Source organism: Corylus avellana, chromosome 8, assembly GCF_965113065.1.
Source record: "Corylus avellana chromosome 8, dhCorAvel1.hap1.2, whole genome shotgun sequence".
Lineage (NCBI taxonomy): Eukaryota > Viridiplantae > Streptophyta > Magnoliopsida > Fagales > Betulaceae > Corylus > Corylus avellana.
The window spans coordinates 16,538,804-16,565,353 of NC_142497.1; the positions used below are offsets into that span (position 1 = coordinate 16,538,804).

At 36.3% G+C, this 26,550-nt stretch overlaps 3 protein-coding genes across 6 annotated transcripts; 1 reads left to right on the plus strand and 2 right to left on the minus strand.

The window, feature by feature from the left end:
• The first annotated feature begins 632 nt into the window (after positions 1–632).
• LOC132163233 (uncharacterized) lies at positions 633–2,013 on the plus strand. Of its 3 annotated transcripts, none has more exons than XM_088519257.1 (3): positions 633–744; positions 859–1,032; positions 1,277–2,013. In XM_088519257.1, the coding sequence occupies exons 1-3, from the start codon at positions 633–635 to the stop codon at positions 2,011–2,013; spliced, it is 1,023 nt and encodes a 340-aa protein (XP_088375383.1). The 3 variants fall into 3 exon arrangements, with proteins under 3 accessions (XP_088375383.1, XP_059429423.1, XP_088375382.1); XM_059573440.1 differs by having other exon boundaries at positions 633–698; positions 777–1,032; XM_088519256.1 differs by having other exon boundaries at positions 633–1,032.
• A 231-nt stretch (positions 2,014–2,244) lies between these two features.
• On the minus strand, positions 2,245–12,690 carry LOC132163237 (beta-galactosidase 8). The gene is made up of 19 exons (XM_059573444.2): positions 12,268–12,690; positions 12,090–12,185; positions 11,659–11,771; positions 11,448–11,514; positions 11,265–11,357; positions 11,003–11,146; positions 10,757–10,845; positions 10,481–10,586; positions 9,583–9,670; positions 9,167–9,285; positions 8,835–8,996; positions 7,210–7,412; positions 6,974–7,083; positions 4,309–4,418; positions 4,025–4,138; positions 3,623–3,724; positions 3,155–3,366; positions 2,743–3,079; positions 2,245–2,666 (listed from the first exon to the last, which is right to left on the minus strand). The coding sequence occupies exons 1-19, from the start codon at positions 12,541–12,543 to the stop codon at positions 2,559–2,561; spliced, it is 2,649 nt and encodes an 882-aa protein (XP_059429427.2). The 5' UTR covers positions 12,544–12,690; the 3' UTR covers positions 2,245–2,558.
• A 4,198-nt stretch (positions 12,691–16,888) lies between these two features.
• Positions 16,889–24,702, minus strand: LOC132163238 (beta-galactosidase 8-like). 2 transcript variants are annotated; one of them, XM_088519259.1, is made up of 17 exons: positions 24,329–24,702; positions 24,148–24,243; positions 23,815–23,927; positions 23,590–23,656; positions 23,407–23,499; positions 22,965–23,108; positions 22,718–22,806; positions 22,435–22,540; positions 22,202–22,289; positions 21,795–21,913; positions 21,461–21,622; positions 19,595–19,797; positions 19,367–19,476; positions 18,200–18,309; positions 17,922–18,035; positions 17,559–17,660; positions 16,889–17,104 (listed from the first exon to the last, which is right to left on the minus strand). In XM_088519259.1, the coding sequence occupies exons 1-17, from the start codon at positions 24,488–24,490 to the stop codon at positions 16,889–16,891; spliced, it is 2,094 nt and encodes a 697-aa protein (XP_088375385.1). In that variant the 5' UTR covers positions 24,491–24,702. The 2 variants fall into 2 exon arrangements, with proteins under 2 accessions (XP_088375385.1, XP_088375384.1); XM_088519258.1 differs by having other exon boundaries at positions 17,034–17,078.
• Between the last annotated feature and the right edge of the window lie 1,848 nt (positions 24,703–26,550).

Sequence of the window (26,550 nt, forward strand, 5' to 3'; positions counted from 1 at the left end):
CAGAATAAGAAGTCCCCAGAAAAATATTCCTCAAAAGAAGCCTCCCCAATATGGTGGCTAAAGGAATCATTTTGTATGTTAATGACATATATATGGGTTTAGTCAATATTTTTTCAGAATATATGTATTTTCAAATCTTCCATGCATATTTGCGTTGGTAAAAGGACTGGACTTTGACGCAGTTGTAAAGAAAATGTACATGAGTTAAGGCGCAAGGTGCACAGCATTTTAAGAAGGCAAAAGCTTTAAGGTTTTTGCAAATATTCCAAGACCTCGGAGAAGATGTTGCTGTCTTACCAAGTCGTTAATTTATTGCAAGCTTACGCAAATGGTTCATTTTACTTAAAAAATGGTCCAAACCTCTATACTCAAAGCTATAAATGTCTAAGAAATGTTTGTAGAAGAGCTCTTTCTTAGCCGTTTATTTAGAGGAAGAAGAAAAGCCACCTGAATTAAGGCGAACTCCATGGCCAGCCTATTTCTCACCAGAACAGTCTTTTAAAGGCCCCCTTTGCACCCTATTCTTTCCATTGGTCATCTCTTTCCTCAAATCTCATATCAATAGAAAATCTACAGAAAGGGAAGAGAAATAAGCGAAAGTAGTGTTATATTATACATCATAATTCATAGAGATGGATAGAAGAAAGTCATGCGTTTTGCTGGCTTTTTTCTTTATTCTATTCCTCTCCATGGATGCCATCATTGCTCAAGGTGCGAGTGGCAACAATGGCAATGGAAACAACGGCAATGGTAATGGAAACGGCAACAATAATAACAATGGAAATGGCAATGGCAACAACAACAACAACAATGGAAACAATAACAACGGAAATGATGGTGACGCAACAAATTACAAAGAGCTGGCACCAGCAAAAACGGGAGAGGAGCGAGCTCACTGCAATGCAAAGGGGGCATGCAACTCCAAAACCCTTCAGTGTCCATCTCAATGCCCGGCGAAGAAGCCCAAGAACAACAAGAAGAATAAGGGATGCTTTGTCGACTGCAGTAGCAAGTGCGAAGTCACTTGCAAGTGTAAGCATCCTTTCTCACAAACTTCTTCTACCTTCGTTATTGATGAAGTTCATTTTTGATATCATATTAAATCACCACATGTCCGAAAAGCTTATGCTTATAGAAAAAGATGAATTTAATCATTTAATCAATACTTTAACATTTATTACTTCTATTATTTGTTACATTTATTACGAATATCTTAAAACCTTATTTTGTGTCTCTATTGAATCTCAACTAACACCGAGTTCATGACTTTTGGTAGGGAGAAGAGCCAACTGCAATGGATATGGCTCCCTCTGCTATGATCCTCGATTTGTTGGTGGGGATGGTGTAATGTTCTACTTCCATGGAGCAAAGGGCGGAAACTTTGCCATTGTTTCAGATGATAACCTGCATATCAATGCCCATTTCATTGGAACTCGACCACAAGGAAGGACTCGTGACTATACATGGGTCCAAGCTCTGGCAATCATGTTCGACACTCACACGATTGTCATTGCAGCAAAGAGAGTCTCAAACTGGGACGACAATGTCGATGCTCTCATTGTTAGTTGGGATGGTGAAGCTGTTGACATCGCTACTGATGGAGAGGCAGAATGGAGGACTAATGGTGAAGAAAGGGAAGCTGTAGTTGAAAGAACCGATTATGCTAACAGTATAAGAGTTACCATTGCTAGGCTGGTTGAAATAGACATTAGGGTGAGACCTATTGGAGAAAAGGAAAACCGGGTTCACAATTACCAGTTGCCAGCAGATGATGCTTTTGCTCACTTGGAGACGCAGTTCAGGTTTTCCAACCTAACAGATCTTGCTGAAGGAGTATTGGGTAAGACATACAGACCAGACTATGTTAGCCCTGTCAAGATTGGGGTTCCCATGCCAATGATGGGTGGGGAGGACAAGTACCAGACCCCATCTCTCTATTCACCTCTTTGCAAAGTTTGCAGGTTTCAATGGCAAACTGGGTTCGGTGCTATAAAAGAACTTGCTCAGTACTGATGAAAATCTAGAGAAATAAACATCATCCTTTGTATCAAATCAGGTGTTAGGATGACGTTCTTCTGTTTTAGGCTTCGGCTTTGATTCGGTTAAAAACAAAAATAAGGGCTCTAAAGTTCGCCATAAACATTTAAGATATCATTTTACATTCAGTTATACGTCAATAGAGGTGGAAGTTATATGGTACATGAAATTTATTTATTTACTTTATATATGAAAAATACAGAGAAGAACTTGAATATATTTTTCCACACAATAAAACACGTAAAAGTATTACAAATATATACAAGTGGAGTGAGATACATCACACTAAGGAAAGGCCATTATAATTTTACAATTGATCAGAAGTCCCAGAAGTCCCAAAGAGTAATTAATTATATATTCTTCTTCTAAGAATACAATGAGGTATAAATCATGAGATACCTTTCCTTTTTTCCTGTAGGGATTCATTTTACATTAATAGCCAGTAAAAAGCTTATTCACTTGGAAGCTAATGTGGAGACTACTCTTATAATCAATAAATTGAAGGTTCAGAGCAAGCCTCTCTACGTACAGGAAGCTTCTACTGCTAAACTCTTTGTTACTCCTTCACATGGGTCACCAAACTTATCAATTGATACTCCAATTCTACAACTCTTCGATCCAATGCAAGCCTGTAACAGTTCAAACTAGTCAGATAAGCCAATACAAGTAAAAGAGCATTAACCAAAAGAACGAGTAAAATCACACCTTCTGTACAATGGAAAGAGCCCTCTTGCTGCTGCACTGGCCATGTTTAAAGCCCCCACAAATCCCATGAGGAGTCCCAAAACTTGCAAACTTGATTGAAGAGATGACCTGACCAGGAAATGGGCACTCCAATGATAATGTAGGCCCTAATTTCATTCCTGATCTTGAATCTGTATTCCATGTTTCTATAGGTGATGGGTGAGACTCTGACACATGGGAGCACAAACTTCCAATCTGCCTTGTGGCAAAGGATATCTGTGTTGGATCACCGCCGATTTCCTCAAAAAGTACAAGAGTGTTGCCACTTGTTTGCATCCATGAACGGGGTACATGGTACCTGTGAGTTCAGGGATATAAGAACCAAATCTTTTACTTGCAAATATTTCTCATGAAGAATCTTTACAGCACTTACAGTGTCTGAGATGGCTTCCCACAGCTCTTGAGGCATTTGTTTGAACCATAACTTCCTCGGTAATTGCAAGAGTCAGTGCAACCACCCTTTGAAGCGACATACGTCGGCCAATAGCGTCCAATGCTTTGTCCATTCACCCATGCCTCACCCTTCCCCATCCCTGTAAAGTCTATTGCAACTGGGTCATTGCCAGCAGGCGCATCAAACTTTGTCTGAATTAACAAGTACGACTTTTGATTAGTATCTAAAAAGTTGTTCCAATAGAACTCCTAGTAATCTTCTTCTAGATCGCAAGTAGACTTCTACTGGAATCCACTTGAGGTGGATATAAACAACAGCACAAGTACACAACTATGTCACAGTGGCGTCAGTTAAATTGATCAGTATTCATTCCCTTGTTTGTGAAATAAGCTATTTCAATGATTTAACTCACATCTAAAATATTTTAAAAAAAAAAAATAAGGTTACCTTGTACCAAGTCAAGGGTTGGTTCTTAAGCAAGGTAGGTTGTGAAACCCACTGTGAAGAACTTCCACTAGACAGATCTAATTCTTCACCTTTAAGTCCAACCTGCAATCAGAATGACAGAGAAAAAAAAAAGGTGGAATATTATTGCATTTAATCCTTTTAGAGAGTTATAGCAAAAAAATAAAATATCCTCTCTTTTTTTAAAAAAAAAAAACAAAAAAAAAGAATAAAATATCCTATTTGGGAGTTGTATGTCTACTTATTCTGGATGCATTAGAAATTGTCTTTGTTTTGCCTAGTTGATGGAACATATTTACTGTTTCAAGAATTTATATCTTTCGGTAACCAATAGCAGGACATATGGACTTAAAAAAGGAAAGGAAAGGAAAAAAGAACACTAACCTGATATGTCCATTTCTGAAAAGAAAGATCGACAGTAGTGCCATTTTTTGTGCCTTTCAGCTTTACGGGACCAGTGATACCCGCACCGGTTTTGTCATAAAAAGCTCCATAGTTCTGATATAAATGAATTGATGTTTGCATTTAAAAATTCTTATAACTAGTGATTGATTTTAAATGCGGAAAATTTTTCATCCAACAAATAATATATTCATTGAAAATGAAAACCATTGTAGCAATAAATAATTTCTCTGAATTAAAAAATGCAGGAAGGCTGTCAGGCTGACCTGAAGTCCCACTGTCAAACTCAGGAGATCAATTGTGTTCTTCCCAGCTACAAGTGAAATGGGGATCTCCACTGCAACCTTAGCGTTGCCACTGTTACCTTTTCCGCTCCCTGCAAAGGTTTCAATTGTTACATGATCAGTACAAAATATACAGTATTGTGATGTAAGTTAGGCAAAGTATGCACCCATCAAACATTTGAAAAGAACAATTGTGAAACACTATACGAAATTTTTGCTTGGACCTGGCTTGATCCTAGTTTCTGTATCTTTTGCATTCACTGGAGATATCAAACTTCAGATAAGCAGAGAATACATATGAGAGGCTATACACACGATAGAAACCTAGAACTACCAAACTAGTAACAGCCTTGGTGCACTGGGCAGCAAATGAAAGACCTTCAGCATGCAGTATTTTGAAATTGTCATTAATTGGTTCAAGCTACAGAATATCGCTCTAAAGTTAGATTTAGTAAGAGAAAGGTAATGTTCCATATACCAACCAGAATTTTCAACAACACTGACTGTATTTCTGCAAAGACCGCACTATTGGAAGATGGATTTTTTTTCCCAGCAAAGTGACAAAAGAAGTTTAAAAGTGAAAGAGGTTTCCTCCAAGGAAAATCAGGATCAAAAATTAAAAAGGAGAAAAAGCGTCATAGCGAGCAATTAAGTCTATTGACTAAAAGCACCAATAGAAGCAAGAGAAGGAATTACCAACTAAGCAGGAATGGAGTAGATGAAAAATTCTTCCAACTCTCTTTCTGCTAAAAAATACATAAATGGGTTCTTTAATCTATGTAACTAACCATAGCTTTATGTGTTGACACTAAGCTTTATGTGTTGGCAAACTTAGTGTCAACACATGTTTGGTTGTAATTTTTAAGTCTAGAATTAAGCCGGTGTAAAAGTTGATCTAAAACATGAGAATTCAAGTTTGTGTATGTAACAACCTAGATAAAGCACTAGCCACATCTACGTTATCACTTCAAAATAACTAATTAAGTTGTAATTGTAACACCCTAGAATCACTTATAAAGTTCAATTTGATCATCTAGTAAGAAACTAATGTAGGACTTAACACCTATGAATATCTTTATAATCCACCCACTCAACGTGGACTACCGATCATCTTCCTAATATAAGATTAGGGTGTTACAGTGTACGTTGTCTAACATAGACCTAGTCGAATTAAAACGGTCATATCATTTGATTCCGAGATAAGATAAAGGCAGACTTAGTGGCATTAGAAAGCGGACCAAAAATTATACAACTTTGTATTTCATGAATAGTTTCCAATTCCAATGTTTACTAGGTTAAAGCGGGCTGTCAATAAAAGTCTGGAAATCTGAACAGATTAGCTCATTCGGAAACTCATCACTAGATACTCATTTGGTAAATCATTCACAAAAGTTTAAGAAAGTCAATTTTTGTGAAGCTCCAGAGCCTCGTTCGCATGAGTCTGGATGCTGTCTGCGAAAAAGTTGTAAAACCCTAACCGACTTGGTCTAAGAAACCTGTTTTCTCCGTATCTATATAAGTCTCATAACTCCCGACTTCCAAATAGTTAGAGAGGTTAGTTTTCATCAGTATTGGAGATGATTCATATTGTTCTTGAGCTTAAACAGTTCCAAATCTTCGCATTGTTTCATCTTTATCTCTAAATCACAAAAAAGCCTACAGCCACTGGAGTTTTGATTCTTGAAGTGAAAGAGGTTCGTTCTTGAGCTTAAACAGTTCCAAATCTTCTCATTGTTTCATCTTTATCTCTAAATCACAAAAAAGCCTACAGCCACTGGAGTTTTGATTCTTGAAGTGAAAGAGGTTCGTTCTTGAGCTTAAACAGTTCCAAATCTTCTCATTGTTTCATCTTTATCTCTAAATCACAAAAAAGCCTACAGCCACTGGAGTTTTGATCTTTGAAGTGAATGAGGTTCGTTCGTGAAGATAATCTATATAGAAGATGGTTAGAGATTCTGGAGCCACTACAGTGAGAAGTGAACATGTTGTTTATTGGGATTACGAGATTGGGTCATCGGATTATAAAGGTTTTGTAAGTAGAACAATTTGTAACATAAATCTTATATAGTGGAAGCCTTTTGGGCTGGCTAGCCCCAGAGTAGTTTTACTATTTGAAGAGTTCTTCAAATAAGTTTCAACTTCATTACCAAAAATTATGTGTTGATTGATTACTGCTTTGCTTGATTTTGTTATTGACATATGTGGCGTTAAGATTGAGATATTCACTGTTTGTAACTTGGGGTCTAAACTATATTTTTCAAGATATTTTTCAAGATATATATATACAACATAAGTATAAATTTTGGAACCCCCTATGCCTCCCTTAACCTAATGAATGACAAAGTAACTTTTTCCTTCCACAATTTTTACCAAGGAAGCCAAGATTGAGGTTTCCTCTAGAATTTTACCCAGGCTATAAAAATATGCTACCGGTGCCCCTCTGCTTCAGGTTATCAAGGGAGCAACAATAAAAAATTTACGAAAGAACACATCCCCAAGATTTCCAAAGGTGGGAAAAAGGGTAGATGGGTGGAGGGGCTCGGGGGAAAGAATCAAACAACAATGAGAAAAGGCATAATGTAAGGAAACCTAAATCTATGTTAATTCAAGCATATGAAGTCCTAATTAGTTTATGATTTCCAATCACCTGCAAGCTTCCCATTAATAAAAGCATGAAGAGCATGACCAAGTGATTCCACGTGAAGAACTGTTTGAGATCCATCTTCAAGGAAAGGCTCATCACCTTTAATATTAGTGCTGCCAAAAGTAACCAGAAACAAAAATAATAATAATAATTACAATAGTGATCATACCATAATAACTGGCTGGAAAGGCAAACATTATGTCAAACAAAGAAGCTATACAAACAAGAGACTTCTTTACCTTAATGAGTACCATAAGTAGTCACTTATATCAGCTGTAGTATTTATTTGCTCCAATAGTCCAAGTTTGACAAATGCATCATCCTTTGAGATACCCACTGGTTCATTTATCCAGCTCCAGTCTGAGCCTAATGCTTCAGAGGAATCAATATTGCCGCTCAAAGATTGATGAATGAAGCTTGGAATCATAGCCACAGAGTTAATCTGTCTTGAGAAAGTTATATAAGTGATTAATTAGATAATGCTGATAAGACATTGAAATTGATTACAAAAAAAAAAAAAAAAAAAAGTCACAGAAAAGTGCTTAGCATGAGAATCTTTAGTTGGTTCCATAGCTCCAATGTGTGAGCAAGCAAGAAGATGCTTCACATGCACGAAACGCTTTTGAAAACTTACTGCGATGCGGCAATGTTAGCCCTCTTTGGTTGCATCACACAACGAGTGAGAGAAATTCATTCTTTTACCATTCTTCTCCACGTTGAGTAATAACAGAAATCTTACTGAACAGGGCTCTATTAATAATTCATAATTCCATAATTGAATCAGTTGCCTACTGGTTACAGCAACCTACTAGAGAAATGTTATGGTAAAACTTTATTCAAAACAATACGGTAGAAAGCAACGTGTGACTTGAAATGATTGCGTAGGTCAATAATACGAACAAAACAATCAATTTGGGACGAGAGGTTCACAACCATGGTGGATAAACTTTCTATAACTTCATTAGTGTGGCTGAAGCACAAAATCCTCCCTTACACCAAAACATATACAGAACCACTAACAAACAAGCCTGGACAATACCGCTAAGTAACTGAAAAATACTAAAATAGAAAAACCAATTGTAATGAAGACACCAAGAATTTGAAATGTGGTTTACCTTTCCGACAATCTTATATAAAATAATTTCGTAAAAAAGAATAGAATTTCTGACATTTTTCAATAGAAGTTAGTGCTGCAAGTCACCTCAAAAGGATGTCTATAAATATCTATTGACAGAAGAACATCAAATATATGGACAACTAGTACATAATGTTCAAGAAAAATACAAAATGCCTGTTTCCTACCAGACTTCAAGCTATCTAGGCATGCTGCAGATATATAGGATAGGAAGTAAATCAAGACGAACAAAACAAAATCATGAACCCACAAAAAACCCTAATGCAAGCTGGAATCTGCAAGTAAATATATTAGCAAAGCCACCATCCAAAAAAGATTCTTCAAAATTCTGTTGTGAACCATATAAATAATATCAACTGTAAAATAAATTTTAGGGACAAACAATTTTACGTGATATAAGTAGAAAACTTTACAGAGCCATAAAACAATTAATATACTTTTGTTCCTGGATTGGTAGGTTACCCATGTACTCAGGGGGTCTTGAATTCACGACCTAACCCTCCACGAAATTCTTATGAGGGGAAAGAGGTATCAGCTGAACTACAACTCATTGACATCAATTAATATACTTTTGATGGAAAACCCGTGGAATTGAGCTACAAATCTAACTGAGAAAAAGCAATCATGATTACACATTTAGCACAAAATATCCTAGTATCCTGTGTATCTACAAGGAACCAAGTGAATCTACTAGAATCAAAATGTAAAAATATGCAATGGAAGGCAAACCTTTGCAGTATTAAGAACTACATTCTTGCAGTCAGGTAAAATGCTCACGGACCATGCAGGCAAGTGATATGAATTGCCCATGAAATTCACGGTTGCATCAGATTGGGTGCCCACATTGGCAAGAAAAGCAGCACATGTGGATCCTGCTTTATAAACTGCGGCCTGAAATTCAACATAAGCCCATGTTAAAAACTAAACCTTACGTCTCAAACCACACACAAATTTAGTTGTGAAGATCCTACCAACGAATTAGGAATTAAATTAAAGCATGAAGCAGAAATGATCTTCCCTAACAACTGTAAAAAGATGTAATGGATATTAATTGGCTATACCTCCAAGTTTGAACCAAGAGAAGTAACCGTTGGATTAGTGGCCACCAATGCTTCTTCGCAAAGCTTTACTGCCTTATGGACATCTTTTAGGTGGCCCCACTTAGGTTGTCTAAGAATCCCTGCACCAAAAGCATGGCAAATTTGAATTCAATCACATATCAAAGACATTCTAACTATACTATAAAACTGAGCAACTATGGGCTATTATACACTTTATATTTGAAAATATAAAAATATGATAACCACATCGCAAGTGCTTGCGAGACCCTCTAGGCTCTAAGCATCTCATTGACAGCGAGTGCTAGCTAGGCTGTATATAATTGATGACATGGAGTAGCATCTGCATGCATAACTCTCAAGCTTACAATGTAAATGGTAGATTTAGAATATTGGACAAAGATGGATGGATACCATACCATACTCATCAATTGGAGCATCATAATCATAACTTGTTGTAATGAAGGGTCCACCAGTAGTCCGGCCAAAGTTGGTGCCACCGTGGTACTGTTTAAGAGCAATTAACAAATTAATTCATCATTTCACATCTTTTGGTGCCAGAGTTTAGACTGAATTTTATCCTCATAAAAATTAGGGGAAGATACACGCTACTCGGTTGTTCTTCACAACAATGCCTTATCAAATTGTCCTCAAAACAACTTGCATCCAGAATTATTTTGTCACTGAATTAGCCAATTCAAAAACCTAATAGAATTGACATCTTATTTGCACTCAGCCCCCAAATTACCATTTGTGACACCTGACCCCATTAGCATTTGACATTAAAATTGTTGGAAAATACCACACATGATCCACAAGTGCAAATTTTTTTATTTGAAATGCCCAAAATACATTGATTTTAGGAGTTAAAATCTCACATTGTCCTACAAATAAAAAAAAAGGTGGCTTGACCACCCCTGCAGGCTTAGCCACCCACAGAAAATAACTTTGGACACAGCCGAACCACCCCCTCGGCTGAGGGGGTGGTTCGGCACTCCTAGAAAACGAATTCTAGATTTGACCATCCTCAACTGATTAGCCACCCCCTCAATCCCATTTTTGTCACTTTTGTTGAAAGGTAAATTGGAAATTTCAAATAAAAACTTTGCACATGTAAGTCACATGCACAAATCTGTGCCCATTTTAATGCCAAACACTACTAGAGGGGGCCAAATGAAAGGAAAATGGTAGTTTGAGTAGTCAAATGACACAAATAATAGCTTCTGACTATCTACAAATGACCTAACAGTTCATGAGGGTTAAGTTTGTTTTCCCCTAAAAACTATGTAACATAAACCATCAATATCATTGCAGTACCATATAATAATTTTGGAAAGTCCCACCAAGCTGGAAAAAGCGAGCCACAGCAAATGCAATGTCTTCCACAGGTCTGTAGGGCACAGGACCACCAAACGATTGAAACCTAAAATTCCATGCAAATAAAAGGTATCCAGTGAAGGAACAAATATGTTTCCAGGCAAAAAAAATCAAAGGCTGAATGTGGATATAAACCATAAAGTCATATCCAAGGGAACAACATCCAACTTTTCATTCTAACAACCAGAATGTTAGGAACTAGAAGGGACAGCTTACCATCCAGTCCAATTCTCAGTCCACATTTTTGGACTCTTGTCAGAATTAGGTTTGAATTGGTCACAGTAAAATCCATTGCATGTGTTGATCTGAAAGCAAATGAGATTAAAAATATTATAGAAATCCAAGTGAGTAGCAAGCTTTGATTGGTAAAGACACTATTTGAAATAAGTTGGTCACTACTTCTGTAAGCCCAATTTCTGATCAAGTCAATAAATTGCCTGCAATGTAAATGAGAAAACTCACAATGGGCTGAGGAGCATCAGCTTGCTGGCACATGACCCAGGGCACCCCTGTATCCAAAGAAGTAGCCATGGATGCTGCCCAACTGATGTAGGATTTGGCAGCAGGCCCATATGCTGAATCAATGTTTCCATACTCATTTTCTATCTGGCATAAAAAACAATAACCTTCAACAACCAAAAGTTCAATTTGGGATCATCTAGGACTCATTATGTTACTATCCAAGTATGCAACCGCAATTGCCTAAAATATTTGGAAAATAAACCTGAGATAAAATGATAGGTCCGCCTTGAGAGGCATAAAGTTTCTCCTGCTTCATCATGTCCACAATCTTGGCCGTGAATCGCTTCATTTCTGCCTGAAACAGAGTGTTTTACAATCAATGGATAAACTTGAGAAAATACCAAAACAACAGCACGTTACTAGAATACAGGGTGAGTCTGAAAACCTTGAACGGCTCATTATCAGTTCGTAACTGAATTCCAGGTATAAAATGCAACCATAGAGGAAAACCACTGTTCAAAAATTGAAGAAACACACACGATTATGCAAGGAAAATTTTATATTAGAAAAGGAAAAGGAAACAACTAACAACTAGCTTCTATTTTTCCCACCAAAGCAAAGATAAGAATCGAGTAATATAGTACAAAAGTCGTTACCCATAGTTCCATTCGGCGCATACATAGGGACCAATACGAAGATGAACATAAAGACCAGCATCCGCCACAGTCTTCACAAATTTCACCAAATCCTTCCTTCCCTCGAAGTCATACTGTAGATATGTCAAATGGGTCAGTACAAAATCAAGAACCCAATTGCAAGAAAACCAAGAATTAGAGTAATGTTTACCCTTGCTGGTTGCTGAGAAAACAGAGGAAAGCCTAATATAATAATAATAATAAATAAATAAATAAGTAATTAATTCTACATTAGAGCCAGCTGAGTAGTATCTTCTGTTTGTATGTATACAGTTAGCTCAAGAGTTAGAATTCTGTATTTCTTCCTACATTTTCTCCCACAAACATAAACGGAAGCCTCAAGGAATTTGCCAAATGCAGAAACTGCGTCAGAAACTAATAAAGAAAGAAACCTTGTTTCGAACTGGTTCGTGCAAGTTCCAGAAAACGTAGGTCTCGATCACATCCAAGCCTCCGTCTTTGGATTTTTTAACCAAATCCGGCCACATCTGCAACAACAATAACCAAATTAGCAGCAAAAACAGCGAGCGTGTTCAGAGAGAGAGCGAGAGTCCCAATAAGAAGCGGCACCTCAGGAGTGCTGCGAGGGTAATGAATGGAGCCGGAGATCAAGACCCGGCGCTTGCCGTCGATCACCAGTGCTCTGTGGTCGTACGTCAAGTTGGCAGCAAACGACGTCGTCAGCAGCAGCACCCAACAAAGCAGCAATGACAGATTCCCTGCCCCTTTCATGGCTGCCCGCGCTCCTTGTTTTCCAAGATGAGACAAGCTTTCTCCTTTTTGTATCGTTGAAACAGTGATTAATGGCTTAAAAGCAACAGTTTTTTCTTGCTTTCTTCCAAACATTGCTTTGGATGATGCTTCCTGTTGCTTGCCCGCTTTGTTTAACAAAGCCTTGGAGGCAAGCTAGGCCAGGGAGTAAACGTCACGTCCGCCCAAGAGCGCGTCGGCGTCGTCGTCGCAGTTGTCTTCTTCTTCCTACCGATCAGTTTGCGCTCACTCACGAATGCAAGGCTTATTAATATGAGTGACTGACTACAGTGCAGTGCAGTGAGTGCTGAAGCTGGAGAAAATCAGGTGTCCACGAGTTCACGTAAAGATTGGTGGACATGCGGTTTTATTATGACGCGTGGTGGGTTTGGGTAAAAGCGGTGCACGTATTCAGAGGTGGTACGTGAAAGTCTTCTTGTACAATGTGAAGACACAGACATACGGTGGCGCTGGGGCCAATGCAACAAAATAGGTGAATAGGTGGCGTTTTTGTAGGCTTGCTACCACATAACATGCCTAAAAGGAGCTAAAACGCTAAATCCACGGAAAAATGATTTTTTTTTTTTTTTGTTATTTTTTTTTTCACATTTTAAAATTATGGTTAAATACATTATTCCATTTATGGCTTAACTTTTTTATTTTTTGTCCCTTAAAGTTTACTGTTTATCATAGAATGTACTTTTAATTTGCCTAAAGACGAAAATAATAAATTTGGCTAAATTTCGTCCAAAATTTAACAGAACACCACGTCAGCACCAATAATACAAAATTCACAAAAGTGGTTTCGGCCACCCCTATGAGCCGTGGAGTGGCTCGCTACCCTCAACCTGACCATTTTGGGGGTGGCTCTTGGCCATATGGGGATGGCTCAATGGCTTTAGCTGTGGTTTCTTCATCCCCATTTGGCCACTTGGGGGTGGCTCGGCCACTCCATGGGCGGTGGCCACCTCCCCAAATGGCCAAGGGGCGGTCGAAGCCACCTCTATTTTTTTTTATAAATTTAATTAAATATAATTTTTTAATTTAAATTAATTATATGAATATGTGTTAATTTGTTATTGGTGCTAATGCGGCGTTTTATCAAATTTTGGACAGAATTTAAACAAATATATCATATTTATCTTTAGACAAACCAGAAATACTTTCTGTAATAAAAATAATAAACCTAAAAGGCATAAAATAAAAAAACTAAACCAAAGCGAAAATAATGTATTTAACTCTTAAAATTGTCTGTAAACTTATACGGTCATATACATACACTCTTTTTATTTCGATTAACAAAAGTTACAAAACAGTGAAAACCCAATTTAGCTCATTTTGCCTTTTTTTAATTTTTAATTTTTAATTTTTTTTTATTATTAATTTTATATAGTATCTTTTAAAAACCCAAATTTAGGTGGCCTCGAAATTTTCAATCATGTTACCATGTGAATCCGTTTTTGTCATGTTTTTGCCTTTTAGGTAGTTTAGACACTTAAGATGTGAGTAACACACCTAAGTATTATCCTACCCAATTTGCCCTCACCGACAACGCCATTCTTGACATCATGGAAAGTAGACACTGAAATGGTTCGTAAAGCCAATCATTGTCACTATTAATTCTATATACACTTTTCGGTAGGTATTTTTCAATTATCCTTCCTATGTTTTGCAAATTTTTAATTATAATACAAATTTTATTTATTCTATAAATGATAAATCCACCATCATCTCTCGCCATCGACGTCTTTACCTTCCTATAAATGGTCTAGCGGTGGTTTGGTAGCCGTCCGGTGGTGGTCTAGCGGTTGTTTAGCGATTTGAGAAGAAATATAAATTTGAAATATTATTTATACTTTTATTTATCTTCTCCTCTCTCTTTATTTTATATTTAATTTTTAAATTAAATTAATAAAAAATTAATATTTTAATAAAATAAAAGAATGTGTTTTGGTCTGAATTAACGGCTGTTAAAAAGTTTTGACCAGTATAAATTTTATTGTCATTTCAATTGACCCACTGAATAAATCTTCGAAAAAAAAAATTTTAAAAATTTTTAAATTTTAGACGGTTGACTCAAAAACTTATTATATAATTATCATTTTTTTTATTATCTCATTTCGTTAAGTTTTTTTTTTAAAAAAAATTTGTCAAAATTTTTAAAATATATATATTTTTTTATAAAAATATATAAAAAAAGGTGCGTGCCAGTGTTGTTAACAGTTACGTTGGACGCGGGTGAAACAACTGTCTGATTGAAAATAAAGTTCATCACTTGGTCCAATTTCCCCATGCAGGACAGGGCTTGATGGGGCCCACATCAATTTCTGGTCCCACCTCTAGACAATTATGAAAATGTCATGAAAAAAGATGAACAATTGTCTTATCGTACGGTCCAAAACCCATTTGCGGTGACCCAGGAGCGTGAAAGACATTTAATTTCTGGATAAGTTGAATTAATAATTAAATAATTGTCATCAATTTCATGGGTACATTGTCATCAATTCCACGACAAAGGTCACTTTCATACGTGTCGTGCGGCAGTTGGAGTCCGCCTTGGATTTGTGCTGTGTGACAAAGTCCCTTATCATCCTTCTTAAAAGGAAAATCACCTCTAAAGCATTCTCAATCGAAGAATAAGATGTTACTTTTATCTAAAATAATTTTTTATATGTTTAAAAAAAAAATTTATATTAGATTAGCTAAAAAAAAATATAAAATAAATATTTAATTAGAAGAACTAAAAAAAAAAAGCTAAACGTAATAGCACTTTTCATAAGAACTATTTTATTTTTTATTGTTTCTCTCACCTGTTTTCTCTTTTTCTCAAATCTTTTCTCATTTTTACTCATATATTCTATTTTTCCCAAAATTTTTCTCACTTTTAATAATATTTAAATGATATCGATAAAGATATAGTTAATCGGATGTAAGACCTTTAAAAATTTATTAGCTAAACTAGATAAAGTATGTTTTGAAAAGCTATTTTGCATAAGAATTTGGCTCCTCCATTGAGAATGCTCTTAAAAATTTTGGCCAAAAACTTCATTTTTAAACGTTTGCCAAAAGTTCATTTTGATCATTTGTAAACTATTTAGACGCTCAAAAGCGTTTTTGATTTTTTAACTAAACAAATATTTGTTTTTCTTTAAACATACTTTTTGAGTGTTAAAACACTTTTAGGCCTTTTAAACGATACCCATCAATCAATGCCACCTAAAATACTAAATAGTCAAAGAGAGAAGGCAGGCAAAAAGAGGTTTAAAGCAATGCGATGAATTTTGGTAGAGCAGATAAAAAGCTTCAACAAGATTAAAGTGCCCAATTCCAATATGTGGTGATTTTTGACCTCACTGCTTGGGGTTGGTGTATTGAAAACTAAGGTGTGGGCGGCGCGATGGAGTACACAAGACAAGACAAGACAAGTGGTTCTCCAACAAAGATAGCAAAAGCTACAAAGCATAGCTTTGAATTGTTAAACAAATTAACGATATAAATCCAACCACGTATACAAGGAATTGAATACAATCATCTCCCCATTTCGAAAAATAATAATATCTTTTAATTCATTCACTTCATGGAAGTTGACTTCACCTGCTAATCTCCCCCCCCCCCCCACACACACACACATGGTATTCATTAACAGACCCAGTTAGGTAACTCACTCAATATGCAACCACCTCTAATAATTATTATTGTTATTATTATTTTCTTTTTATTGCAATTGGCATGTGCACCACACGATCTGGGTGTGATTTTGGAGGAGGATTTTTTTTTTATTTTTACTTTACTATAATGTGAAGGCTAAGAGCATTCATCTCTATGTACAGGAAGCTTCTACTGCTAAACTCTTTGTTACTCCTTTACATGGATCACCAAACTTATTTACTGACACTCCAATGCTACAACTCTTTGATCCAATGCAAGCCTGTAAGAGTTCAAACTAGTCAGAATAATCCAATATAAGTTAAAAGAGTATTAAGATTTAAGAGGCTTATATATAATATGAAACTTTATCAAAAGAATGAGCAAGATCACACCTTCTGTACAATGGACAGAGCACTCCTGCTGCTGCACTGGCCATGGCTAAAGCCCCCACAAATCCCATTTGGAGTCCCAAAACTTGCAAACTTGATTGAAGAAATGACTTGACCTGGAAATGGGCACTCCAATGATAGTGTAGGCTCTAATTTCTTTCCTAATCTTGAATGTGCATTCCATGTTTCCATAGGTGATGGGTGAGACTCTGACACATGGGAGCACAAACTTCCAATCTGCCTTGTGGCAAAGGATATCTGTGTTGGATCACCACCAATTTCCTCAAAAAGCACAAGAGTGTTGCCACTTGTTTGCAACCATGAACGGGGTACATGGTACCTGTGAGTTCAATAATATCAGAACCAAATATTCTTACTAGCAAACTTTTCCAACACAGATATCCTTACAGTGTTTGAGATGGCTTCCCACAGTTCTTGCGGCATTTGTTTGCATTATAAGATCCTCGGTAATCGCAAGAGTCAGTGCAGCCACCATTTGAAGCGACATACACTGGCCAATAGCGTCCAATGCTTTGTCCATTCACCCATGCCTCGCCTTTCCCCATCCCTGTGAAGTCTAGTGCAACTGGGTCACTGCCAGCAGGCGTATTAAACTTTGTCTGAATCAGCACGCATGGCTTTTGATTAGTATCTAAGAAACAGTTCTATAGAAGACCTAGTAATCTTTGTTAAATTTAGTGATTTATCAAGGTATCAAAGTAAGAGTTTTGAAATTCAAACCCTGACTCCACACTTTACCTCTCATTTCAATTAAATATTCTATCTATTGGGTTTCACTTATTAAGCAAGAATTTAAGCTCACAAGTAAGGGAGAGTGTTAAATAAATGATTAAATTTTCTCTTTCCTATTAGCTTAAGCTTTTAGGATAAACAATGATTTAACAATCTTTTTCTAAATCATGAGTAGCCTTCTACTAAAATCCACTTCAAGTGGATATGGACAACATAACAACTATCACTGTGAGTTAAACTGATCAATGGTTATTGGCTTGGTTGTGAAATAAGATATTTGAATGATTCAACTCATAACCAAAATATAAGAATTAAGGTTACCTTGTACCAAGTCAAGGGTTGGTTCTTGGGCAAGGTAGGTTGTGAAACCCACTGTGAAGAACTTCCACTAGACAGACCTGATTCTTCACCTTTAAGCCCAACCTGCACCCAAAAAAGAAGAAAATGAACATTATTGCATTAAATCCTTTTAAATATTTATGACCAACAAATAAAATATCGTTTTTGGGAGTTGTATGTCTACTCATTCTGGATGAATTAATTGAGAAATCGGTTTCTTTGTTTTGCTAGTTGGTGGAACATCAAATATTCTGTTTACAAGAATTTTTATCTCTCAGTTGCCAATAGCCAATATCAGGACAAATGGAATTGAAAAAGAAAAAAGAAAAAAACAAGAACACTAACCTGATATGTCCATTGCTGAGAAGAAAGATCGATAGTTGTGCCATTTTTTGTGCCTTTCAGCTTTACTGGACCAGTGATCCCCGCACCCATTATGTCAAAAAAAGCTCCATAGTTCTGATATAAATGAAAAGATGTTAGCATTTAAAAATTCTTATCCCTAGTGATTCACCAAATGCTGAAGCCTTTTCATCCATCTAATAATATATTCATTGAACATGGAAACCACTATTGCAATAACAATTTCCCTGATTTAATTTAATAGATGCAGGAAGGCAGACCTGAAGTCCCACTGTCAAACTCAGGAGATCAATTGTGTTCTTCCCAGCTATAAGTGCAATGGGGATCTCCACTGCAACCTCAGCATTGTCACTGTTACCTTTTCCACTCCCTGCAAAGGTTTCAATTGCTACATGATCATGCAAAAATATACAGTATTGTAATGAATTAGGCAAAGTATGTAACCATTTTACATCTGAAAAGAAATACTGTGAACATTATATGAAATTTTCGGTTAGACCAGGCTTGATCCTAGTTTCTGTATCTTTTGCATTTACAGGAGATTTCAAACTTTAGATAGGCAGAGAATATATATGAGAGGCATTACACAAAAGAAAGAAACCTAAAACTATCCTACTAGGGATAAAAACCTTAGTGCAATCAGCACGTAAAGAAAAGCATATTCAGCTTACAATATCTTGAAATTGTTCATACAACAGAGTATCAGAAATGTTTCACAAAGTTAGATTTAGTAAGGCAAAGGTAGTGTTTCATATACACTTGTCATGATGCAGGGAAGACGCTAGTCACATTTGCACTATTACTCCAAAAGAACTAAATAAGTTGCAATTTGAGCTTTCGACAATCACTTATAAAGCTCATTCTCACCTAGTAAGAAATTAATGTGTGATTTGGCACCCAGGCAATACCATCACAATTCATCTACTCAATGTAAGACTTAGCTTAGTGTCAAAATTGTCCCCCACTCAAATTAATGACATCCTTATCAAGGCTCGAGTTGATGAAAAATTCTTCCAGCTCTCTTTATGCTAATGAATATGTAAATTGGTTCTTTGATTTAAGCACCCAACCATAGCAGCAGCTGAACGCAAAGTATTATGTTTGAACCTCCTATACCTCCCTTAACCTAATGAATGAAAAAGTAAATTTTGCCTTTCAAAAATTATTAAGAAATCCAAGATTGAGGCTTCCTCTAGAGAAAAGGAAAGCAAGTCTTCCTTCGTTATTTCTAAAAATGCTACCAATTCCTCCTTTGCCTCAGGTTATCAAGGTAGCAACAATTGAAAATTTACAAAAGACTACAACCCCAATGCCTCCAAGAAAGGTTGGAAAAGGGGGTGGGGAAGGACTAAACAAAAATATAGAAAGGCATAAATATATGTTAACCATGCATATCAAATTCTCAGTACTTTATGATTTCGAATCACCTGCAAGCTTTCCATTAATAAATGCATGAAGGGCATGGCCAAGTGACTCCACATGAAGAATTGTTTGAGATCCATCTTCAAGGAAAGGCTCATCACCTTCAATATTAGTGCTGCCAAAAGTAAACAGAAAAAAAAAAGTGTTACAATAGTGATCATATCATAATAACTGGCCGGAGAGGCAAACAATGTGTCAAAGAAAGAAGCTCTACAAACAAGAGACTTTGTTACCTTAATGAGTACCACAAGTAGTCACTTCTATCAGCTGTAGTATTTATTTGCTCCAATAGTCCAAGTTTCACAAATGCATTGTCCTTTGAGATACCTATGGGTTCATTTATCCAACTCCAATCCGAGTCTAATGCTTCAGAGGAATCAATATTGCCACTCAAAGATTGATGAATGAAGCTTGGAATCATAGCAACAGAGTTGATCTATCATGAGAAAGTTATATTAAGTGATCAATTAGTTAATACTATAAAACATATAGAATTGGGTTGCCAAAAAAACAAAAAAAACTGATAATTGAAAAAATTCTTAGAATTTGCATTTTTGTTTGATTCTATAGTTCCCATGTGCGAACAAGCAAGAACATGCTTCACACCCTTGAAATTTTTTTTAAAACATATTCAAATGAGGGAGATATTGACCCTATTTGGTTACAACATGCTATTATGATCTTAAGTGTCCCACATAGCTTCAAGGTAATCTTAGTCATTTGTATATAACTCAAAAAATAAAAAAATAAAAAAACCTTGTGTATATAAGCTTTTTAGAACCCTCTCCTTGTAAACCGGTTTTCAAGAGTAAATTATTCCTGAGGTTTGTATCATTTAGTATCAAAGTCGGGCACCACATCACAATTTTAAGTCACGAAGAGGGTGACCTATGGTGAGGGCCACTGTCAACGTCAAATTAGGAAGCGTGTTGGTATTTTACGATCCTAAATATCTCGCACGGCTTAAGTGCGATCCTAACCATGTATATATAAACTTTTGGGTACCCTCCCCTTGCAAGCTAGTTTTCAAGACTAAGTTCTAACTGAGGTGTGTATCATATGCCACTAGTGAAAGGAATTCATTCTTTTACCATTCTTTTCACATGAGATAATAACATAAGACTTAATGAACAGGTCTCTAATAATGGTTGTGTAGGTCAATAATACAAACAAAACAATCAACATGTTACAAGAGGTTCACACAGCCATGGTGGATAAACTTTCCATAACTTTATTAATGTAGTTCACACACATAATCCTCCATTACACCAAAATATATATAGAAGCCCTAATTTCTTAAACGAACCTGGACAAAACCACTAAGTAATTGACAACTCCTAAAATAATAAAAACCAATTGTAATGAAGACACCAAAAATTTGAAACTTGGTTTACTTTTCCAACAATATTATAGAAAATAATTTCTTACCAAAGATTACAAGTTCTAACACTGTCCTGTAGAAGTTAGTGCTGAAATTCATCTCAAAAGGATGTGTACAATATCTACACAACGCCCGTTTGGGACCAAATTTCAAGCTATCTAGACATGTTGCAGTCATATGGGATAGGACGTAAATCAAGATGAACAAAAAGGATATTATGAACCCACAAAAGAACCCTGATACAAGTTGAAAAATCCGCAAGTATACAAGCAACACCACCATCCGAAAGAAGTTCTTCAACATTCCGTTTTAAACCATATAAATAATATGAACTGTAAAACAAATTTTAGGAACAAACATCTTAGGTGATATAAAAGGAAGTAGAAGACTTTACAGAGCAACAAAACAATTAATATACATTTTTCCCCCGGTAAGTTACTCATTTATATACTCATGGGGTCTTGAACTCATGACCTTACCCTCCACCCTGTTATTGTGGAAGGAAGGAAGTGCTACCTGAGCTACACCTCACTGGCATCAATTAATGAACTTTAGGTGGAAAGTCCATAGAATGGATCAGCAAATCTAACTGAGAAAAAGCAACCACGATTCCACATCTAGCACAAAATATCTTAGTAATTTGTGCATCTACAAGAAACCAAGGGAATCTGCTACAACCAAAATGCACAAATATGCAGAAGAAGCTCATGAGGCATACCTTTGCAGTGTTAAGAACTACATTCTTGCAGTCAGGTAAAATGCTCACGGACCATGCAGGCAAGTGATATGAATTGCCATTGAAATTCATAGTTGCATCAGATTGAGTGCCCACATTGGCAAGAAAAGCAGCGCACACGGATCCTGTTTTATAAACTGTGGCCTGAATGAAAGACAAGATAAACCCATGTTAAATTAAAAATTAAACCTTACATCTTATAGCACAAACAAACTTAGTAGTAGAGATTCTACAGACCAAGTAGGAATATTAGCAGAAAGTAGAAATGGTCTTTCATAACAACTGTAAAAGGTGTAATGGATAGAAATGGCTATACCTCCATGTTTGGACCAAGAGAAGTAACCGTTGGATCAGTGGCCACCAATGCTTCTTCACAAAGCTTAACTGCCTTATGGACATCTTTTAAGTGGCCCCACTTAGGTTGTCTAAGAATCCCTGCAGCAAAAACATGGAAAATTTTCAACTCAATCATGGATCAAAGACGTTCCTACTATATTATAAAACTGAGTGATTGTGGGCCATTATATGATATTTTCAAATACCAAAATATGATGGGCACATCATATGTGCTTGCAAAACCCTCTAAGCATCTCATTGACCCAAAAATGCTAGTTAGGCTGTATATAAATGATGACCTGGAGACTGGTGTAGCAACTACATGCATAACTCTTACAATGTAAATGGTAGATGAGGAATATTGCAAAAGATGGATGGAGACCATACCATACTCATCAATTGGAGCATCATAATCATAACTAGTGGAAACGAAGGGTCCACCAGTAGACCGGCCAAAGTTAGTCCCACCATGATACTGTTTCAGGGGAATCAACAGATTTGATTCATCACTTTGTGTTCTTTGGTGTCAGAGTTTAGACTGGATTTTATCCTAGAGTTCAAGTATCAAGAAGTCCTCAGAAAAACTATGTAAACATAAACTACCAATATAATTGCAGTACCATATAATAATTTTGGAAAGTTCCACCAAGCTGGAAAAAGCGAGCCACAGCAAATGCAAGGTCTTCCACAGGTCTGTGGGGCACTGGATCACCGAACGAGAGAAACCTAAAATTTCATGCAGATCAAAAAGTATCAAGTAAAGGAAGACAATTTATTTCAAGCAAGAAAAACAAAATCATGAGGCTGAATGTCGATTTAAATCATAAATTCATATCCAAGGGAACAACATCCAACATCCCATTCTAACAACCAGATTGTTAGGAACAACGAGGGACAGCTTACCATCCACTATAACCCTCAGTCCACATTTTTGGCTTCTTGTCAGAATTAGGTTTGAATTGGTCACAATAAAATCCATTGCAAGTGTTGATCTGAAGGCAAATGAGATTGAAAAGATTATAGAAAGCCAAGTGAGTAGCAAGTTATTTGAAGTAACTTGGTCACTACGTTTGTAACTCCTATGTTGTGCTCACGATAAATTTCGGACCAAGTCACTAAACTGCCATGCAAGTTCAATGAGAAAACTCACAATGGGATCAGGAGCATCTACTTGCTGGCACATGACCCAGGGCACCCCTGTATCCAAAGATGTAGCCATGGATGCTGCCCAAACGATGTAGGATTTGGCAGCAGGCCCATATTCTGAATCAACGTTTCCATACTCATTTTCAATCTAGCATAAAAAAAGAATAACCATCATCGCACCATGCTAACCTTCAACAACCAAAAGTTCAATTTGGGATCATCTAGGAACATTAAGGCTCCTTTGGCAACACCTTTTAGGATTGCTTAAAAAGCAAAAACTTTAATAAACAAATCAAAACACAAACTACTTACAAAACGGACTAATTACTTTTACCTTCACGTCACATCACAACTAAAAAGCCAAAAAGACCTTTTAAAAAGTATTTTCAAACTAACTATAATGCAAGTGCACGACTACAATTGAGTGAAATATTTTGAAAATTAACCTGAGATAAAATGATAGGCCCACCCTGAGAGGCGTAAAGTTTCTCCTGCTTCATCATGTCCACAATCTTTGCCGTGAATCGCTTCATTTCTGCCTGAAACAAAGTGTTTCATAACCAATGGATAAACTTGAGAAAATACCAAAACAATAGCACATTACTAGAGTGCAGGGTGAGTCTGCAAACCTTGAACGGCTCATTATCAGTTCGAAACTGAATTCCGGGTATAAAATGCAACCATAGAGGAAAACCACTGTTCAAAAATTGAAGAAACACACACAATTATGCGAGGAAAAATTTTAGATTAGAACAGAAAGAGGGGAATAGGAAGAGTAAATAATTTAAACAAGCTTCCATTTTTCCCACCAAAGCTAGGATATCAATAGAGTAAAATAGTACAAAAGTCTTTACCCATAGTTCCATTCGGCGCATGCATAGGGACCAATACGAAGATGAACATAAAGACCAGCATCCGCAACAGTCTTCACAAATTTCACCAAATCCTTCCTTCCCTTGAAGTCATACTGTAGAAATGCCAAGTGGGTCAGTACAAAATCAAGAATTAGAGTAATGAAAATACTTAATTTTATATTTTTTCAACTGATTTAGTTTGTTCAAGAGTTTAACTTGTGCAATTCTTCCTACATTCTCTCCCACCAACAAAATCGAAGCCTCGAGGAATTTGCCCAAATGCAGAAACAGCGTCAGCAAGTACTAAAGAAAATGAAAAAGAAGGGAAGAAACCTGGTTTCGAACTGGTTCGTGCAAGTTCCAGAAAACGTAGGTCTCGATCACATCCAATCCTCCGTCCTTGGATTTTTGAAACAAATCCGGCCACATCTGCAACAACATTAACCAAATTATAGTAACACAGAGAGAGAGAGAGAGAGAGAGAGAGAGAGAGAGTCTCAATAACGCATGGCACCTCGGGAGTGCTGCGAGGGTAATGAATGGAGCCAGAGATGAAGACCCGGCGCTTGCCGTCGATGAGCAGAGCTCTGTGATCGTACGTCACGTTGGCAGCAAACGAAGTCGTCACCAGCACCCAGAACAGCACTAACAGTAACAGAAACCCTGTCTCTCTCATTGCTTAGTTCGGTTGATGCTCCGTTGGATGAGCTTTGCGTTCGTGTTGATCGCTTTGCATTATAAAGGCATGGAGATGGAGGCAGGGGAATCAAACAGAGGAGTCCAACATCAGCCATGTTAAGCCAAGATGTCTCTATTTTCCGTCCTAGCCGTAGCCCAGGTTAGAATGGCAGTTTCTCTTTGTTTTTGTGTTATGGAGGTACCCTTTTGTTGAAGATGCTCGACCTTTTAGCATGGCAGTGAAAATACTAGCTTTATTTGATGGAGATGGCGACTGGATTATCAACTGCATTTAAAAATAAATAAATAAATAAACTATAGATATTATATTTGATTTTTAAATATTATTTTTATTGTAAGTGACGTGTGTCACATTATGATTGGTGTTAATGTGACATATTAACTGATTTTTTCAACTTTTTTCAACTTTTCTAATGAGAGGGACCAATTTATTTATTTATTTTCGCTTACTTTAGATAGTGATTAATCACTTTTTAAAATCTAAGAAACTATTTGTTAAAACCTTAAACTATATAGACTAAAAATGTATTTATCGAAAAAAAAATTAAAAATAAAAGGGAACCCACGTGGGTATAAATCCTCCTCACTCTACTTTTTGTGGAAATGGGTGACGAGTTAATAAATAATGAAAAAAATGAATTTGTAAAAACATGCATATAAAAAATAAAGAATAAATTGCATCGTATAACATAATATAATGGTACGGATGGGATAACGGCTTTGGGCTTACTAAAATTATAAGGGTTAGCCCTATGGTTAAAAGATGTTTATTGTTTATGTTTGGCAATGGATTCAATAGTTGTTTTGTGACCTATGCAACCATGTTTGATTGATGGTTACTATAGGCGGACCTTATTAGTAGCGTGGGCCACCCGAGATCAGACTTGGTTGGGCTGCTAGTGAGTGGATGGTATGCGTATAATAACCAGAACACTAATATTGTATTATAAGTCCCTTAGGATAATGCCAACCCTACCAAAAAGAGATTAAGGGCTTGGATAAACCATATGGAGTTAAATTATGATATAATTATCTTATTACAACATATATTATATTTATATTGCACTCATGAAATTATCAAATTATTATTTATGACCTTGTATTTCTGCATGTGATTTATAAATATTCAAACTCACCACGTAATAACTTATATGTCATGTGTATTTATACTCACTAAATCGTGAACTTACTCTTATATCTTTTATACCTCTCAAACATGTATTGTCTTATAGATAGTCTAGTGGATGATGGATCCCGGGAGGTATAAGGTTATCCTAAGGGATTTGGTCACGATCATTTTTGAGGAATTACACATCGTTTGGCTTAAGGACATGTGGGATGCTGATGGAGTCACCCATCAGGATATGATTGAGATTGTTTACATGCTTTTATCTCCTTAAGAGTAGGCTTTGACTTTTGATGTTATGTTATGACAATTAGATTTAGTTTATAATCCTGTTATATTTTTGGATGACTCGTCTTTTGACCATAATATTTGGTGAATTATATATGTTATGATGTATTAGATTTATTCTGGTTATTAGATGATTTTGATTTAATTTATAAATATCTCTAATTATAAGTGAAAAGTTTTTTGTTACAAACTCTCTTCGGAGAGAATGAGATCACTAAGTTTTGTTCTTTGTGGAATGACACTGAGAGGCAAACCGTGCAGTTAATTACCCGTTAATTAATTTCATTTGGGCATTTCAAAGGCAAAGCCCCATCCTCCCCCAAAAAAAGTTGCACAAGGCGGTGGGAAAACTTCACGGAAAAGGTGGGTTAAAAAAATATCAAAGCTTTGAGAAGCAGCTTTTTTTCTACCTTCAATTTTTTTTTTCTTTTAAATAAACATAATTTTTAGGTTGATTTTTTAGTTGTTTTATGAAATTCCATTGAGAATAAAAAAGAAAAAAGAAAAAATCAAAATAGGTGTTGGCTCTCACCTATTAAAAGGGAGTTTGGGCCCATACATGAGGGAGAGCCATAAATTTACCTATTCCTATCTGTTTATCCTTTTAGGATAACAAGTAGTTT